The following is a 14,054-nucleotide window of genomic DNA, read 5'->3' as shown; positions in this document are numbered from 1 at the left end:
GCATGAGGGTCAGGGGGGTCCCAGATAACCCCCAATTTATGGCCCAGGCTGTAGGAGGGCGGCACACCCGCAGAGGAGCAGTTCAGAGGGGAGGGGTGAGTTCAGCTTCCATGCAGAGGGACTGGGGGACCTGCCTTCCCAGGGGGTGACTGGACATTCATGGTGGGGGGGTCAGTGCCAGAGGGGCGGCTTAAGAGGTTGACCCAGGACAAGGAGAGGGACCACCTGGGTAAGGAGGGTGGATAAGGACAGAAGCAGCTCCGGGGAGCCCAAGGAGCCCCAAGTTCAGGGCTCTGAGTGGGGGTAGGCTTCAGGTGGCAGCAGCTAAGCAGTAGAGAGTCCTGAAGGGTCTCACAGAAGGAAGGGGACCCCAGAGAGGTGACCCTGCCAGGCAGGTTGGGGGCGGGCCTGTGGCCAGCCCTCCTGCCCTTCCACCGCCGTCCCCAGCCCCTTCTCACAGCCTCCCACTCTGTGACCTCAGCTTGTCTATGTCCTGGAGCCCATCTTGCATCTTTGTCCAGGCAGGGCTATGGAAGGCCTTGGCCCAGCCCAGGGCTGGCCAGCTTTGATTGGTGCAAGTAAGACCCCGCCTACAGACAGGCCCAGGAGAGCTCCCCAGCCCCATCAAGGGTATGGACAGACGCTGGACGCTCCCAGGGGACCAAGTCTCCTCGGGGCTGGAGGCCAGGTGCACTGCTGCCCAGAGGACAGCCCCCCCGCAGGCCTCGGGCTGAGTACCTCAAACTCCCACATCAGCAGCAATGTGTGCTGCTATTTTGACAGTGCTTGTCAGGAGCAAGCAGGTGGTCCCAGCCCCAGAAATCGGACCCAGAGCCAGGGACCCCCTCCAGGGTGTGGGCCACTGGCTTGCAGGAGCACTCACTGGCTGGTGGCTTCCGGCTTTCACAGTGTTGTGGTGGAGCCCTGGCGAAGAACACTTTGGGTTTGGAAATTGAGCTAATTAGGTTTAGCTACACTCTTCCCCCTTGCTTTAATGAGCAGGAAATTGACAAGTAATTTACATGACTCAGGTCGGTTTTACAAGTTCTAAATGTTTCTTTTGTTCCCTCTCTGCTCCATGCCATCTAGGGTGCCAGCTGGGTGTAGATGGGGTTGGCCCCCCAGGGTCCCCAGAGACAGGCTTAGGGAGCTGTGGGTGTCCCCAGAGCTGGCTGGGGACCCAGGTAGAGAGCAAGGCACCCCAGGTTGAGGGCCCACGCTGGACAGCAAGCCATGGCCCAGCGCAGGGAGCTGGGGGTACACCTACCACCCACCCAAGCTGGATGGGCCCAGAGCTGCAGAGGCATTGAGAGCCCGTAGTGGACTAGGTGGGGACGGCCATCTGGGACCATTTTCCTTTCTTTAAATGATCATCCTAGCCCCCCAGCCTGGCTGGGGGCCTCCCAGGGTATTCAGGAGGTCGGTGGGCCGGGTCCTTCACACCTGGCCCATTCTCAGACACATACCTGCCCTGGGCCTCACTTCTTCCTGGGGGTCTTAGCACTTACAGGGGGCTACTAAAGGCTGTCCACAGTGCACGGTCCTGCTTACAGGGGCGTCTCTCAGGCAACTCTCCACGTGGCTGGGCATCCTGAGCTGTGTAGTGACCACATCACACCACATGCTGTCCACTTAGCCATTCCCCAACTATGAGCCCACAGCCTCCGTAGCTTTTAAGGTTCTGACGGCTGTTTGTAAAGACCCAACCAGTTTACACTCCCCCAGCATCGTGTGGGGTTGGGGGAGATGCCCGTGGCCCCAGACCTCACCCCCTGGCTCTGGTCAGGGCACACTGCCGCCCGCTCCTGCTTTCCCTTCACTAATCTCCACGGGTACAGCCGGGCACAGGGGCTGGGCTCTTTGCAGCTCCCGTCTCCTAGGGGCTGAACATACGTCAAAAGCTCTGGGGCATTGGGGAGCCAGTGTTTAATGGGGACAAAGCTTCAGATTGGGACGATGAAGAATTCTGGAGATGGACAGTGGTGAAGGCTGCATCACACGAGTGTACTAATTACCACTGAACGGCACACTTAAAAATGGTTAAAGTGGTGATGTTTACATCACGTGTATTTTACAGTTATAAACCTTCCTCAGAAAGTACCAGTGGGTCAGTGTCAGCTGGCAGTGGGGAGGCACCTGGCACAGTGTCTTGGGGGCACTGAGCCCTCCAGCCCCTGCCCCAGGCTTCCCGGTGACCTCAGCTCTTTCGGCACACAGATAACTTCTACCTGCGCAACCTGCCGCCCCAGCCCACGCTCCTGCCCGCCAACCACAGCTTCCCCAGTGTGGCCCGGGCCGCCCCCGGCCACCCCATCGGCTCCTGCAGCCGCGACCGGGGCGAGGCCGGTCACCTGCAGAAGGGCGCCAAGGAGTTCGACCGCTTCCTCATGGGCAAAGAGAAAGCCGGCAAGGTGGCCGAGGGCAAGGAGCGGCCGGCGGTGGAGGAGGACGTCGTCAGGGGGCGGCACAAGCTGGTGCTGCCCGTACCGGGCGACTCGCACTGCAAGGAGGGTGGCGTGGCCCGGGGTGCCTGCGAGGGCCGCCCCAAACACCTGGCCTCCTGCCTTCTCAACACCAAGGTGCTCGACGGTGAGCTGGGCAGGTCTGCGCTGGCCAGCTGCGCGGGGGGTGTGCTGGGGCGGCCGGGTATGGGCGTGCCGGCCTCTGGACGCTGCACCAAGGAGGCAGCCGGCCCCGTGGAGCCTGGGCCAGCCTTCGGCGAGTGCCTGGAGCGGAGGCAGATGCTGCACCACGCCGTGCCCTACACGGTGCCGTCTGGCCTGCCCGCCGGGCCGCCCCCACCCCTCAGCACGGCCACCGGCTCCTTCCCCTGCCTGCAGCTGCATGGGGGCCCGGATGGGCTCTGCCCCCTGCAGGACAAAGTCCCCCGGGACCCAAAGGCCAGCGGGCCCACCTTCGTGCCTTCCATGGGACACCTGGCCGACAAGAGCCGCCCGTTCCAGGTGGCCGAGGCCTGTGCCATGGCGGGTGAGGGCAAGGACCGGCACCTGGATGGGGCTGCAGCGCCTGACCATGCTGCGCTTTATGGGGTCTCCTATGCCCACCTGAAGGCCGAGGGCAAGGGTGACCGGCGGCCCGGGAGCTTCGAGGCGGCCCTCAACCCCCGGCTGAAGGGCCTGGAGTACCTGGACAGCGCAGGCCCCGAGGCCCCCTTCCCGGGGCTCCCCAAAGCAGGTCTGGACAAAAGCGGCTACTTTGAGTTACCCGCCCCCTCACAGGACTGTGCCCGGCCAAGTCACCAGGACCCGTTGGGCGGGAAAGTCACCCAGGCCTGCTGCACTTTAGACAAGACTGCCAGCAAGGAGACCCCTGTGGGTGCCCCCGGGGCCCAGAAGGTGGCTCGCATCCGGCATCAGCAGCAGTCGGTGGCCCCCGAGGTAGAGCCGGGGGGCAGCGGGGCCGAGGCCAAGCGCAAGTCTCTGGAGCTGGCGTCTCTGGGCTACAGCGGGCCGCCCCCGCCCCCGTGGAGTGTCCAGTCGGGCCAGGGGGCCACCGTGGCCATTAGTGAGGAGTGCAAGGCTGGCGCCTACCTGGACCCCTTTGGCGGCACCCTGCAGCAGGCCGCCCTCCTGCCTCAGGACCTGCCCGCCCCGCCTGACGAGGTCTCGGCCATGAAGAACCTGCTCAAGTACAGCAGCCAAGCACTGGTCGTTGGCCAGAAGGTGCCCTTCGTGGGCCTGGGGGGCCTGAAGGCCAGCTGTGCCCAGCAGGACGGGAAGTTCCCAGCCTCCAAGGGCACGGGCCAGGCCCCCGGCGACATGGAAAGGCCGGACTGTGCCCGAAGCCGAGAGCACGTCGCTCCGCATGGCGATGGGGAGGTGCGGCAGCCACCTGTGGGCATTGCGGTGGCCTTGGCCCGGCAGAAGGACACGGTGAGCCGGGCGGAGTCAGCCTACAGTGCCAACACAGGGCGGCAGGGCCGGGCAGCCCCCGCCTTCAAAGGTATGGCCCCTCCACAGAGAGGGAGGCATGGGGCCATGTTGCTGACCTGCCCTCATCCACGCACCTGAGGCTCCCAGGGCTGGGCCCTGGGCCTTTGTGCCCATCACCTCCCCATGTCTCCAGGCCCTCCCAGGGCTGCCCTGCCCTGCCCCTTCCCTGTGAGGGCCACGGGGCAGGAGACCCTCTCTTAGTTCGTCAGCCCCCCGGCTCGAAGTAGGGTTCCTGCTTGCTGGCTCCCTAGCCGCCCCAACCCTCGCCCCTTTCTACCATCTCTAACCTGTGCAGCTGGCAGTGGGCCCCGCTCCGCCCACGCTCTGGACCTGGAGGCTGAGGAGGAAAGGGTGCGTCTGTGTGAGGACCGCCTGGGGCTCGCCAGCCGGGAGCTGCTGCTGCAGTAAGAACCGGGCTGCAGCCTTCGGGGTGGGGTCCGGGCCGTGCCTCTGGGCTCACCCGATAGTGCCGTGTGGGATTACGTGGCCGCTGTGTCAGGTTTTGTGGCCTGTCTCGGGCACAGCTGTGCACCCACCCCAGGCTTTGCTGGAGTTTCTGTCCCTGTTGGAGGGAGTTCTACTAACTCCCCCTCTGCTGGGGGACTGCTGCTGGGGCAGATCCCTCTGGTGCTGAGCATGACCCCGAGGGGTGAGGTGGAGGAGCTGGGCCAGGGGTGGCAGCTGTGCTGAGCCCCCACCCATCCCCCATGACATACAGGGACAACAAGGACCTCGTGGAGTTTGCCCGGATCCACCCGTCAAGCGGCTGCCCTGGAGACCTGGCCCCCCATCTCATGATCGCCGGGGGCTCCTCCCTGCAGAGCAGCCAGCTGGGCGGGGACCCGGCCCCCCATCCCCACCCTGCCCACCCCCCCTGGCTGCCCCGCACCCGCAGCCCCTCCCTGTGGATGGGGGGACATTCCTACGGTCAGTGCTCTGAGGGCAGGTAGGGGTGCATGGGGCAGGACAAGAGTCCTGGCCGGGCGTGGTGGTCATTGCTGGCCTGGGGCTGACAGCCCTCAGCCTGGAGCCCTGCTTCCTGCCCCACACTGCCTGACCTCAGTGCCCTGTCTCCCCAGGCCTCGGGCACCCTGCCCTGCACCAGAACCTGCCCCCCGGCTTCCCTGCGTCTGTGCCTGGCTCCATGCCCCCCGTCTTCCCCCTCCCCCAGGACGCCCCCACACAGCTCGTCATCCTGCCTTCTGAGCCCACGCCCCACGCCGCCCCCCACGCGCTTGGTAAGGGCCTCCCGGGCCAGGCTGTTTGCATGTGCGGCTGTCAGAAGTGGGTCTGAGGAAGGGAGCGGCCCCCCACGGGGGTTGGGGAAGGGACAGGGAGGCAGGCACCCGGCCAGAGCCCGGGAGGCAGGTGCGAGGCGGTCGAGCGGGAGGTGAGGGCTGGAAGAGGCCCGCTCGGTGGCTGGGATGCAGCCCGGCGCCCTGTCCCTGCCGGGGCTGACGAGCCCTTTGGCCCGGCCCACAGCTGATGTCATGGACCAGGCTTCACTGTGGCCCCCCATGTACGGGGGCCGGGGCCCTGCCTCCCACATGCAGCACCCAGGCCAGCTCCCTGTCTACTCGCGGTCCCAGTTCCTACGGCAGCAGGAGCTCTACGCCCTGCAGCAGCAGCAGCGGGCCGCTCAGGCTCTGGAGCAGCAGCGGGCCACCCAATTCCAGGTACCTGCGCCCTCGGCCACACCCAGTTGGGACCCAGGGCACTGCTGGCTGCCTCTCTGCTGCAGCCTGGCCTGGCCCAGGAGTCCCCACTGCACACTCTTCCCACCCCTGCCCCACGCTGATGTGATGCCCTGAGCAGGGGGCCCAGCCGGGCTGAGCCTCTGCCCCAACCCAACAGCAGAAGCCTGAGGACCGCCACCTGGAGCTGGAGGAGCCCGCCCAGGAGAAGGCCTTGAAGTCCACCCACAAGCCAGTTGCCTTAACCCCCACGGCCAAGGGCACCCCCTCACCCGCCACCGCAGGCCCTGCCAAGCTGTCACCCTGCTGCCACTCTCCCGCCCCGAAGCCCCCCGCCGCCAGCTGCCCTACACCACCACCGCATCCTGGCGCCCCGTGCACTTTATCCGTCTGCCCCACCGGCAGCCCCGGGCCAGGCTCCAAGCTGCCCAGCGCCGAGGAGGAGAGGGGGGAGGGCCAGCGGCGCGGAGCCGACCTCAACACGCTGGAACCAGGTGAGAGCGGGCGGCACTGGGCTGGCCTTGGCCTGCCCCCCCCAGCCCTGTCACTTGTCTGGTGGGCAGAGTTGAATGGCGGACAGGGCTGCCTGGCTTGGCACCTTCAAGGGTGTCCTCACCGACGCAGTCCCGCCAGTAGGGCCTGGGGCAAGGTCGCCTGTGCCCCTGCTCTTTCTCTTCCTCCTTCTCCACAGTCCTTCTGGGGGACCCATAGGGGGGGCACTCAGGGCCCCCGCCCCTGGCAGATGGGGCAGGAGGAAGGTCAGGCCCAGCCGGCTGGCACTGGAGCCTTGTGGATAGGGAAGCGCCTGGCCTGCCGGGGACACTGGCAGGACCACAGGGCAGCAGCCACGAAGCTGGGCAAGGGAGCTCATCCTCACTGTCAGGGCCCGAAATGCCACCACTTGGGCCCAAGGCAAGGAGCAGCAGCCTGTGGTGGAGGGTCCAGGCCCGGCCTCGGCCTCTGCAGCTGCCCTCCCAGCTCCTCCCCAGCTATTTGATTCTCTCTGAATTAGGCTGAGAGTGTACACGGGAAGCCCATGTGGCGAACATAAAATTCGTCCCAGTTCTACAAGAAGGAGGCTGAAGCCATCCGAGGTTGTTGGGTGGTTTTTTTTAGAGTTTTTTTCCTTTTTTTTTTCTTTTATTGTAGTTAATGGGGCATAATGCCTCCGACAGGCTGCCAGCTCGTTCTGGTTCAGGGAAAGCCCTGATTCAAGTATCTTGTTTTAAAATCCCCCTTTTCTGGTTAGCCACACCACACAGACCAGAGATGGCCTCCAGGGACCGCCATGGACCCCCCCCCCGCCCCACCCCCACACGAGGCAGTGGCCCAAGCTGGGGAGCACACAGCTGTCCTGGCCAAGGAGGAGGGCCTGGGGGCTTCCCCTCCTGTACCCGGTGCTCCCCTGCTGCCCCCCTCAACATACCACGTCCCCATTCCTGCCTCACACATTTCACAGGCAGAGTGTTGACTGGGGTCCCTCCCCGCCGGGTGTGGGTCTGAGGTGTTTGAGGTCACCCTCACCCCCAGGTGCTCTCTCCTGACAGCGCCCTCTTTTGCAGACCTGCCTCCCGGATACACGTGCCCTGCGGCCGGCTCGGGCTTCTCCCTGCCCCGCACTGTGCACTCATCTGACCTCTCGGACCCCGAAACTATGCAAAGAGCCCCGCCGGGGGCCCAGCCTGAGCTGGCCAGGACGTTCCCACCCGGGGACCTGGGCCCACACAGCCCCCAGAACCTGGAGGAGCCTGAGCTGCCCTCAAGGGCCAGGGAGGCCACCCAGGACCTTGCCGCACACCCCCACCCTGCCGAGCGGGGACCCCCGGGGAAGGCAGCGGACCCCAGCCCACTGGAGGGGCTGCGAGAACTGCGGTGTGGGGCCCTCCTCGAGGGAGGGGGCCCTGAGGCCACTGGCCAGGCTGATTCTACTCAGGGAGGGGCCCAAGAGGAGAGGACCACAGAGGAGGGACGGGAGGAGGGAGAGCAGGGGCCCTCGTTGGGGGCCAGCCCCCAGGCCGTGGAGCAGCCAGCAAGGAGCCTGGGTGCCCCGGATCAGGCCAAGCCGGGCGAGCAGCAGGCCCCTGCAGAAGCAGAGGCGGAGGAGGCGGCCAAGTTCAAGGAGGCCAAGCTGGAGGAGGAGGAGGAGGAGGACTGGGGGCTGACTCCCGACAACAGCCAGCCGCCCAGGGAGCTGCCGGGTCTGGACGCCCTGGTGGCAGCCACCATCAACCTGGGGGATCTGCCTGCTGTCAGCCCACTGGACCCTCAGCCCCCCACTGTCCCTGGGCCACCCAGCACAGCTCCCCTGCCCCGTAGCTCAGGGATTCATGGCATTGCCCTGCTCAGCGAGCTGGCCGACCTGGAAATCCAGCAGCAGAGGACTGAGCCAGACCTGCAAGGTAAGCCCCATCCCTCCGGAGCCCCAGGAGCTGGACCCTTGGGCATAGGCTCAGGGTCAGCCGGCCAGTGGCCTTCAGCCCTGCTCCATTGTCCCCACAATGTGGCCCCTTGTCAGGAAACCAGGCAGGTGTGCCCACACGGTGTTACCCCCAGCCCTGGCTGCAGGATGAGCCATGGGGTAGGGCCTCAGGGCCAGGACTGCACCCTGATGATGGTGTCAGAAAGGTGGCTGTGGATATTCACGATGCCCTGAAGGGGCTTGAGGGTGTCTCCAGTTTACACACAAGGATGCCAAGGCCCACAGGGGTGGAGGTGGGGGTGTCAGGTCACTAAACTACGGCCTCACAGCCAGGAAGTGGGTAGGAAAGATGGTGCTCTCGCTATAAGCTTTCGCCTCCTTGGGTTCTGCAGCTTCCGAACCTAGCCTGCACGGGGCCCAGCTCAGGACGTGGCAGCCCTCGCCTCCCAGGCCCCGGGGAGGTGGCACCCGCCACGTTCCCCTCAGCCTCACTAGGCCTTGGGGCTGACCTGTGGGACAAGATGCTCCTGGTCTCCCTGCACCCTGCCCAAGGTCCCCAGGGTGCCAGCCCAGGGCTGGTGCCGCCCTGACTCGGACCAGAGCCCAAGGGCCAGGTGTTTGCTTAGGCCTCTCTAGCACTTAGGTCCCCCACAGGGACCCCTGCCGGGCGCTCCCTGCCAGAACCCCTCAGGGGGTGGGGGGAGCACCCCCAGCCAGGCTTTGTGCCCCGTTGATATTTATAGAAAGAACCCAACGAAGTCCTCAGCTGGCCCACTCGTTTTCCCACCGCGTGAAGCTCTCCACTGCCCACTGCCAGCCGCCAGCACCTCTTGTGCTGCGTGGAGATAACGGGAAGGTTCTTGTAAAGTTAATTTCCCTGAAGGTCTCTGTGTCACTCCTCTCCTGTCTGACCAGAGGGGCCACCACTGTGCTGAAGAGAGTAAGCTGGGGAGCCCTTGCCGGTCAGGAACTCTGGGAGGGCCTCGCTTGGAGCTGTAACGTGAGGCGGGGCTGCCCCAGTCAGGGCCTTGCTGCCCAGAGCCACCGAGTGAGTGTGGCTGGCGTGAGGGTGCACTGAGCAGGCTGCCGGGCGCCATGTGTGTGGCCACCGGTCTGTGCATGTGAATGCCTACTGGACTCGTGCCCATTCATTGAATGGATGCTCACGTGTAGACCACGTGTGTCCCATTGTGGGTATTGCAGCTGCCAGCCCAGGCCAGGCCCTGCTGCCACTGCTGGGTCTCCACCTCACCCTTCCCTTCTGGAACCTTCAAACCCCCCTCTCCCCTCCTGTTTCTCCCAAGACCCCCGCCCTCCCCTCTTGGAGCCCTCAGGCCTTCACCCTCCCCTCCTGCTGCTCCCAGGCCCCCACCCTCCCTCTGTCCCAGTTAATTGGCCCGTCTGCGCAGCCTCTCAGCTCTAGAGCCATTCCCTACAAGCTCAGTGACTGCTTTGCCTGAAATTACTTAGGAAATCAGCTCATTTTCTGAGCAAAAGGCAGGACTCACAGAGAGAGAAGGCAGGAGGAGGCCATGCCGGGAACAGGCCAGGGTACAGAGGGGAGAGGGAGGGGTAAAGATCCAGAGGGACATCGGGGCCTCCTGCCCGCTCCTCCCAGAGGAGACCCCCTGAAGTACCTCCCAGGCCAGGCAGAGCTGGTGAAAGCCCAGGTGGCGGCGCCTGAGAAGTGGGGGTGAGGAGGTAAGCAGGTTCTGAAAGGTGACATGGCCCCCAACTCCCATAGCTGGGCCGAGTGGAGCTGGTGTTCAGGTCCCGGGCTCTTTGCTCCCAGGCTGGGGCCAGCCCCACCCTCACTGATGTGGGCGTCCAGAGCCCTCACATCCCCCACCAGTAGGACTTGGCCGCAGGACCCTGCTTATCCCCCACCTGGGCTCAAGTCCAGGGAGCTCAGTGGGCAGGCTGCCCAGCCCACGGACCTCCATCGCAGGGGGGCAGGGACTCAGGCCCCAGATGGAGCCCTGGGGTGGGAGGGAGTCGGACACTTCTCTGGCCATTCACTTGGCTGGCGTGGATGGTGGGGCCTGCCTGCAAGGGCCCATCCCCAAGACACCCAAAATGCTCCACTCTGCATTTGGAGGGGCCACTGGGGGGCACGGTGCCCACTGGGCTTCCCATCCACCCTGGAATTTTGGGAAGGCCAGGCCCTGTCCCTTCCGGAGTATGGTTGCCCCTTGTTCCTGAGTGACCCACCTGGTTTAGGTGAGTCAAGATCCCAGACCCCCCTTTTGAACTGCCCTGCTGACCTGCACCCCTCCTCCCACCTTCTCCTGGCCCCAACAGCTTGTTCCTGCCTGGCTGGTTGGGGGAAGTCCAAGCCTTGGCCCTCTTCTGTGCCTGTGGAGCCCTCAATCTGCCTGGATAGCCCAGCCCTACATCTCTCCCCGGACAGGGATTACAGACCCCGGAGGCTTGGGGGTGGGGCTGTTATTGTCGCCGCACAGCTCCCTGAACTGGAGAGCAAGGCCTGTTGTTGTTTGGAGGCCAGAGAAGAGCCCAGCAGCACCACCACCCCTGCCATCTCCCTGAGCCCACCATCCCCTCGCAGAGCTCACCCTGCAGGACTTTGCAGTCTCAGCAGGTTTAGCCTGAGGAGTGGGGGCCGGGGTGGGGGGGCTTCAGGGAGGAACAGAGGGGCTTCCTAGCAGTCACAGTGACCCCAAGAGACGAGGAGACCCTGTGGAACTTTTAGCTGAAATGGGGCTTGCAGATATCCCTGCCCCAGCTGGAGGTGGGAGGAGAAAGCCCCCTCAGCGCCTCCCCCACCTTCCCAGGGCACCTTTGACCCAGCAACCCACCTCTGGCCTTGACCCAGCACTGCGTACAGAGGGTTGAACTTCCGGTGTCCACCTGTGCTTTGTCCCATTACTGAGGGTGGGTCACCGTGATGACTCCATCAAGGCTAGGGCTGGGCACGTCCCCTTTTGTAGTTACTAAGTATTTCGTGGGGAGGGACTTTGAAATGGTGTGATATCCCCTTCCTCTTCAAACATTGGATTCATTTATGTATATCAGTGTGACTTGTGGATTTTTATTTGCTTCGATCCGTTATAATTTGTCACTGTCACTAGTTAATTATGGTGATTGAATTGTCTCAGATTTGGCCCCTTCAGCTGGGTCATCCTCTGAGAACTTCCTGGGTTCCTAGCTCACTCCGAACCTCCCAGTCCCTGGAATCAGCCATTTCTCCAAGGATCCCAGTTCCCTTCCTCAGAGAATTTTAGAAGCCAAGTTCAGGGTGCTAGGTGTGATCGTTGCTACTGGGGTGTTGCTGCTCTCAGGCCTTCTCAGAGGGCAGAGCTGGCTGTGTGTTCTAGAAATCACGACTGCCCACTGACACCTCCAGCTCTAGGCACCCTGTCTGACCCCACAGGGCTCATCCTGGCTGATTCCTTCCCCAGCTGTAACTCCTCATACCATCAGCCCACCTGTGCATGCCCAACCCCCATTTCTGCCACCACCCTCTCCCCATGGTTGCACTCAGTCCCAAGTCTCCACTCCAGGCCTGTCCCCTGGATGGACACTGCCCTCCACTGGCTCGGCTCTGACCCTGCACTGGGCCATCCCTCCCCACCCACTAGGGCGGACTCTCCGGGTTTTCATGGATCTGGAAGAGGGCAGAAATGCAACGCGGTTTCTGTTAAGAGCATAACAAGCCACGTGCCTAAACGGTTTGGGCACTGTCCTGAGGACCTGTGCCATCCCAACTGGCCTGGCCCACAGTAACCAAGGGTGACATCTCTCCCACCCAGAGCAGAGGCGAGTGCTAGGTGCCCATCTCATTGTTCCAGGCCGCCTCACTCTGCATGTCTCAGGGAGTCCAGCTGCCTCCGGGCGCCTGGGCGTGGGGGGTGGGTACACAGGGTAGGAGGGAGTAGTCTGGGCTGTGCTGAGATGCAGGCTGACATCAAGAGCCTCTCGCACACACACTGACGCTCATGTCCCCCGCAGAGGAGGAGGATGTGCTAGCCTTCAACCTGCAGCGCCTGGCCACGCTGGCCTCAGCCTGGTCCCTGGTAGAGGCTGCTGGCCTGGACAGCCCCGCCTCCGTGGCCCAGCCCTCCACTGCCGACTCCTGCAGGGCTCCCACGCTCACCCCCCGTATGCAGATCCTGCAGCGCAAGGACACCTGGACCCCCAAGACCAAGCCTGTGAGTAGGGGGCCCTGGTCACCCCCATTGCCCAGTGCCGTGACCTGGGGGAGGCCTCGAGTGCCCAGGCTGCCCACCTACCCACCCCATCTTGGTCCCCTAGCTGGGCTCACAGGCTCCTGTGCCCCTGCCTACTAGGTATGCCCACTGAAGGCTGCCATCGACCGGCTGGACACACAGGAGGTAGAGATGCGCGTGCAGCTGGCGGAGCTGCAGAGACGCTACAAGGAGAAGCAGCGGGAGCTGGCCCGGCTGCAGCGCAGGCATGACCATGAGTATGGCCCAGGCTGGCAGTGGGGTGGGGAGGGCTGGAGCGTGGCTTGGGGAGACACCCCCATTTCAGGCACTGGGGCAGACGTGGGCACAGCCCAGCCCAGGGCCACTGCCTTGTGGGAAGAGGTCAACCTGTGTGTGCTGGGCTGAGTTGGGCCAGAAGTGGGGGCCTGGGAGGGTCCCCAGAGGTAGTGGAAGGTTGAGGCGTTCACTCAGTGGAGAAACCAAGGGAGAGCGGGGTGGGGGGGTGGAAGAACCACCCAACAGAGACTGGTGCAAGGCAGAGGCCGGTCCTCATGATAGGGGGCAAAGGGTGAGAATAGTGAGAGGGTGCTGAGAGGGTGCTGGGAGGCCGGGGCAGGATTGGGGTGTGGGAGGGCGGAGGGAACCCCTAAAGTTGCCGTAGCAGTGCGGGGAGCTCACCTGACTGGAGTGTGCAGGACGGCTGGAACTGGGAAGCAGGGATGGTGGGGGCAGCGGGGACGCTGGCTCAGCCTTGCCCTCTGTTTGGGGACCAGGCTCCCGCCAAATCTTGGGAGGGCCCGCCCCCCGCCACAGCCCCTAAGGGTATTGCCCTCTCCTGGACCCCTGTCAGGGGGCCAGGACAGGCGTCAGCCTCTGACCACCCCTCCTGTGGCTCCCAGAAGAGACGAGAGCTCGCGGAGCCCTGCCAGGCGAGGGCCCGGCCGGCCACGGAAGCGCAAATACTCCAGCTTGCTGCCTGCCCTGCGACCCAGCGAAGGCAAGAAAGTCAAGTGAGTCTTGCATGCATGGGCCCCGTGGGGTGCCTGGGGCCGGAGGTTACTCAGTGGCGCTGGGCTGGCCCAGATGCCCTTGAGGCCCGGGCAGTGGGGGCTGGGCTCCTTTCTGGCTTCCGTGGCCGCTGGGCCTCCGTCACAGCTTCTCCCGAAGACCCAGAACCCCGGGCCAGGCGCGGTGGGGAGCGTCTGGGGCACTGAGCCCGTAGCAGACAAGCCCCTCCTCCTGGGCCTAGGGCGTGCCCACACCAGCGCCACGCACCTGGCCGTGGCTGGCTGGGGCCGTGGCATCCCTCCTGCCAGGCCCCAGCCCCAGCCCGGCCCCACGAGTGCGAGGCGGCGTTGCGTAAAAGCCTCTTTATCTGCACCGTATAGAGTCGTTGGTCACGCTGCGGTGCTGCGCACGGCTGCCGGCGCGCGGTTATTATCCATTACCCGCCCGGCGCAGTCATTGGCACACTCCCGGGCCTGGTATAATTGTCCTTCTCGGCTACAAATTGCCTCTCCCGGCAGGCCCATTTGCATAAATCCTCGAGCTCCTCCAAACACGATTGGCGCGGCGTGTGCGCACTGCATCAATCCTGATGATTTGGTAATAATAGTTAAATCGGCACTAAATGGTTCCTTCAATTAAGACAGAGGCAAAAAATTAATCTCAGGGCTTTATGTCACAAAACATTAGCAAACGTGGAGAAGGTTACAGGGAGGGGAGTTCGCGTAAGCTGCTGCAGACGGGGAGGGGATGCACCATATGGCTGGGCGGCCTCCCCAGGCTGTCCCTCCGCCCT

At 64.2% G+C, this 14,054-nt stretch overlaps 1 protein-coding gene across 1 annotated transcript in view; it reads left to right on the top strand.

Annotated features, from left to right (window-relative positions):
* Positions 1-14,054, top strand: part of BAHCC1 (BAH domain and coiled-coil containing 1) — a 53,962-nt gene that overhangs the window by 31,005 nt on the left and 8,903 nt on the right. Inside the window, exons 4-13 of the mRNA XM_007462330.1 lie at positions 2,218-3,963; positions 4,249-4,357; positions 4,672-4,880; positions 5,033-5,191; positions 5,436-5,629; positions 5,808-6,141; positions 7,210-8,046; positions 12,036-12,235; positions 12,374-12,510; positions 13,153-13,263. Of these exons, the coding sequence (XP_007462392.1) occupies positions 2,218-3,963; positions 4,249-4,357; positions 4,672-4,880; positions 5,033-5,191; positions 5,436-5,629; positions 5,808-6,141; positions 7,210-8,046; positions 12,036-12,235; positions 12,374-12,510; positions 13,153-13,263 (4,036 nt within the window). The remainder of the gene's footprint in view (positions 1-2,217; positions 3,964-4,248; positions 4,358-4,671; positions 4,881-5,032; positions 5,192-5,435; positions 5,630-5,807; positions 6,142-7,209; positions 8,047-12,035; positions 12,236-12,373; positions 12,511-13,152; positions 13,264-14,054) is intronic.

This window comes from Lipotes vexillifer, unplaced genomic scaffold (assembly GCF_000442215.2).
Source record: "Lipotes vexillifer unplaced genomic scaffold, Lipotes_vexillifer_v1.1 scaffold1691, whole genome shotgun sequence".
Taxonomy (NCBI): domain Eukaryota; kingdom Metazoa; phylum Chordata; class Mammalia; order Artiodactyla; family Lipotidae; genus Lipotes; species Lipotes vexillifer.
This window is presented reverse-complemented; position numbering and strand designations above follow the sequence as displayed.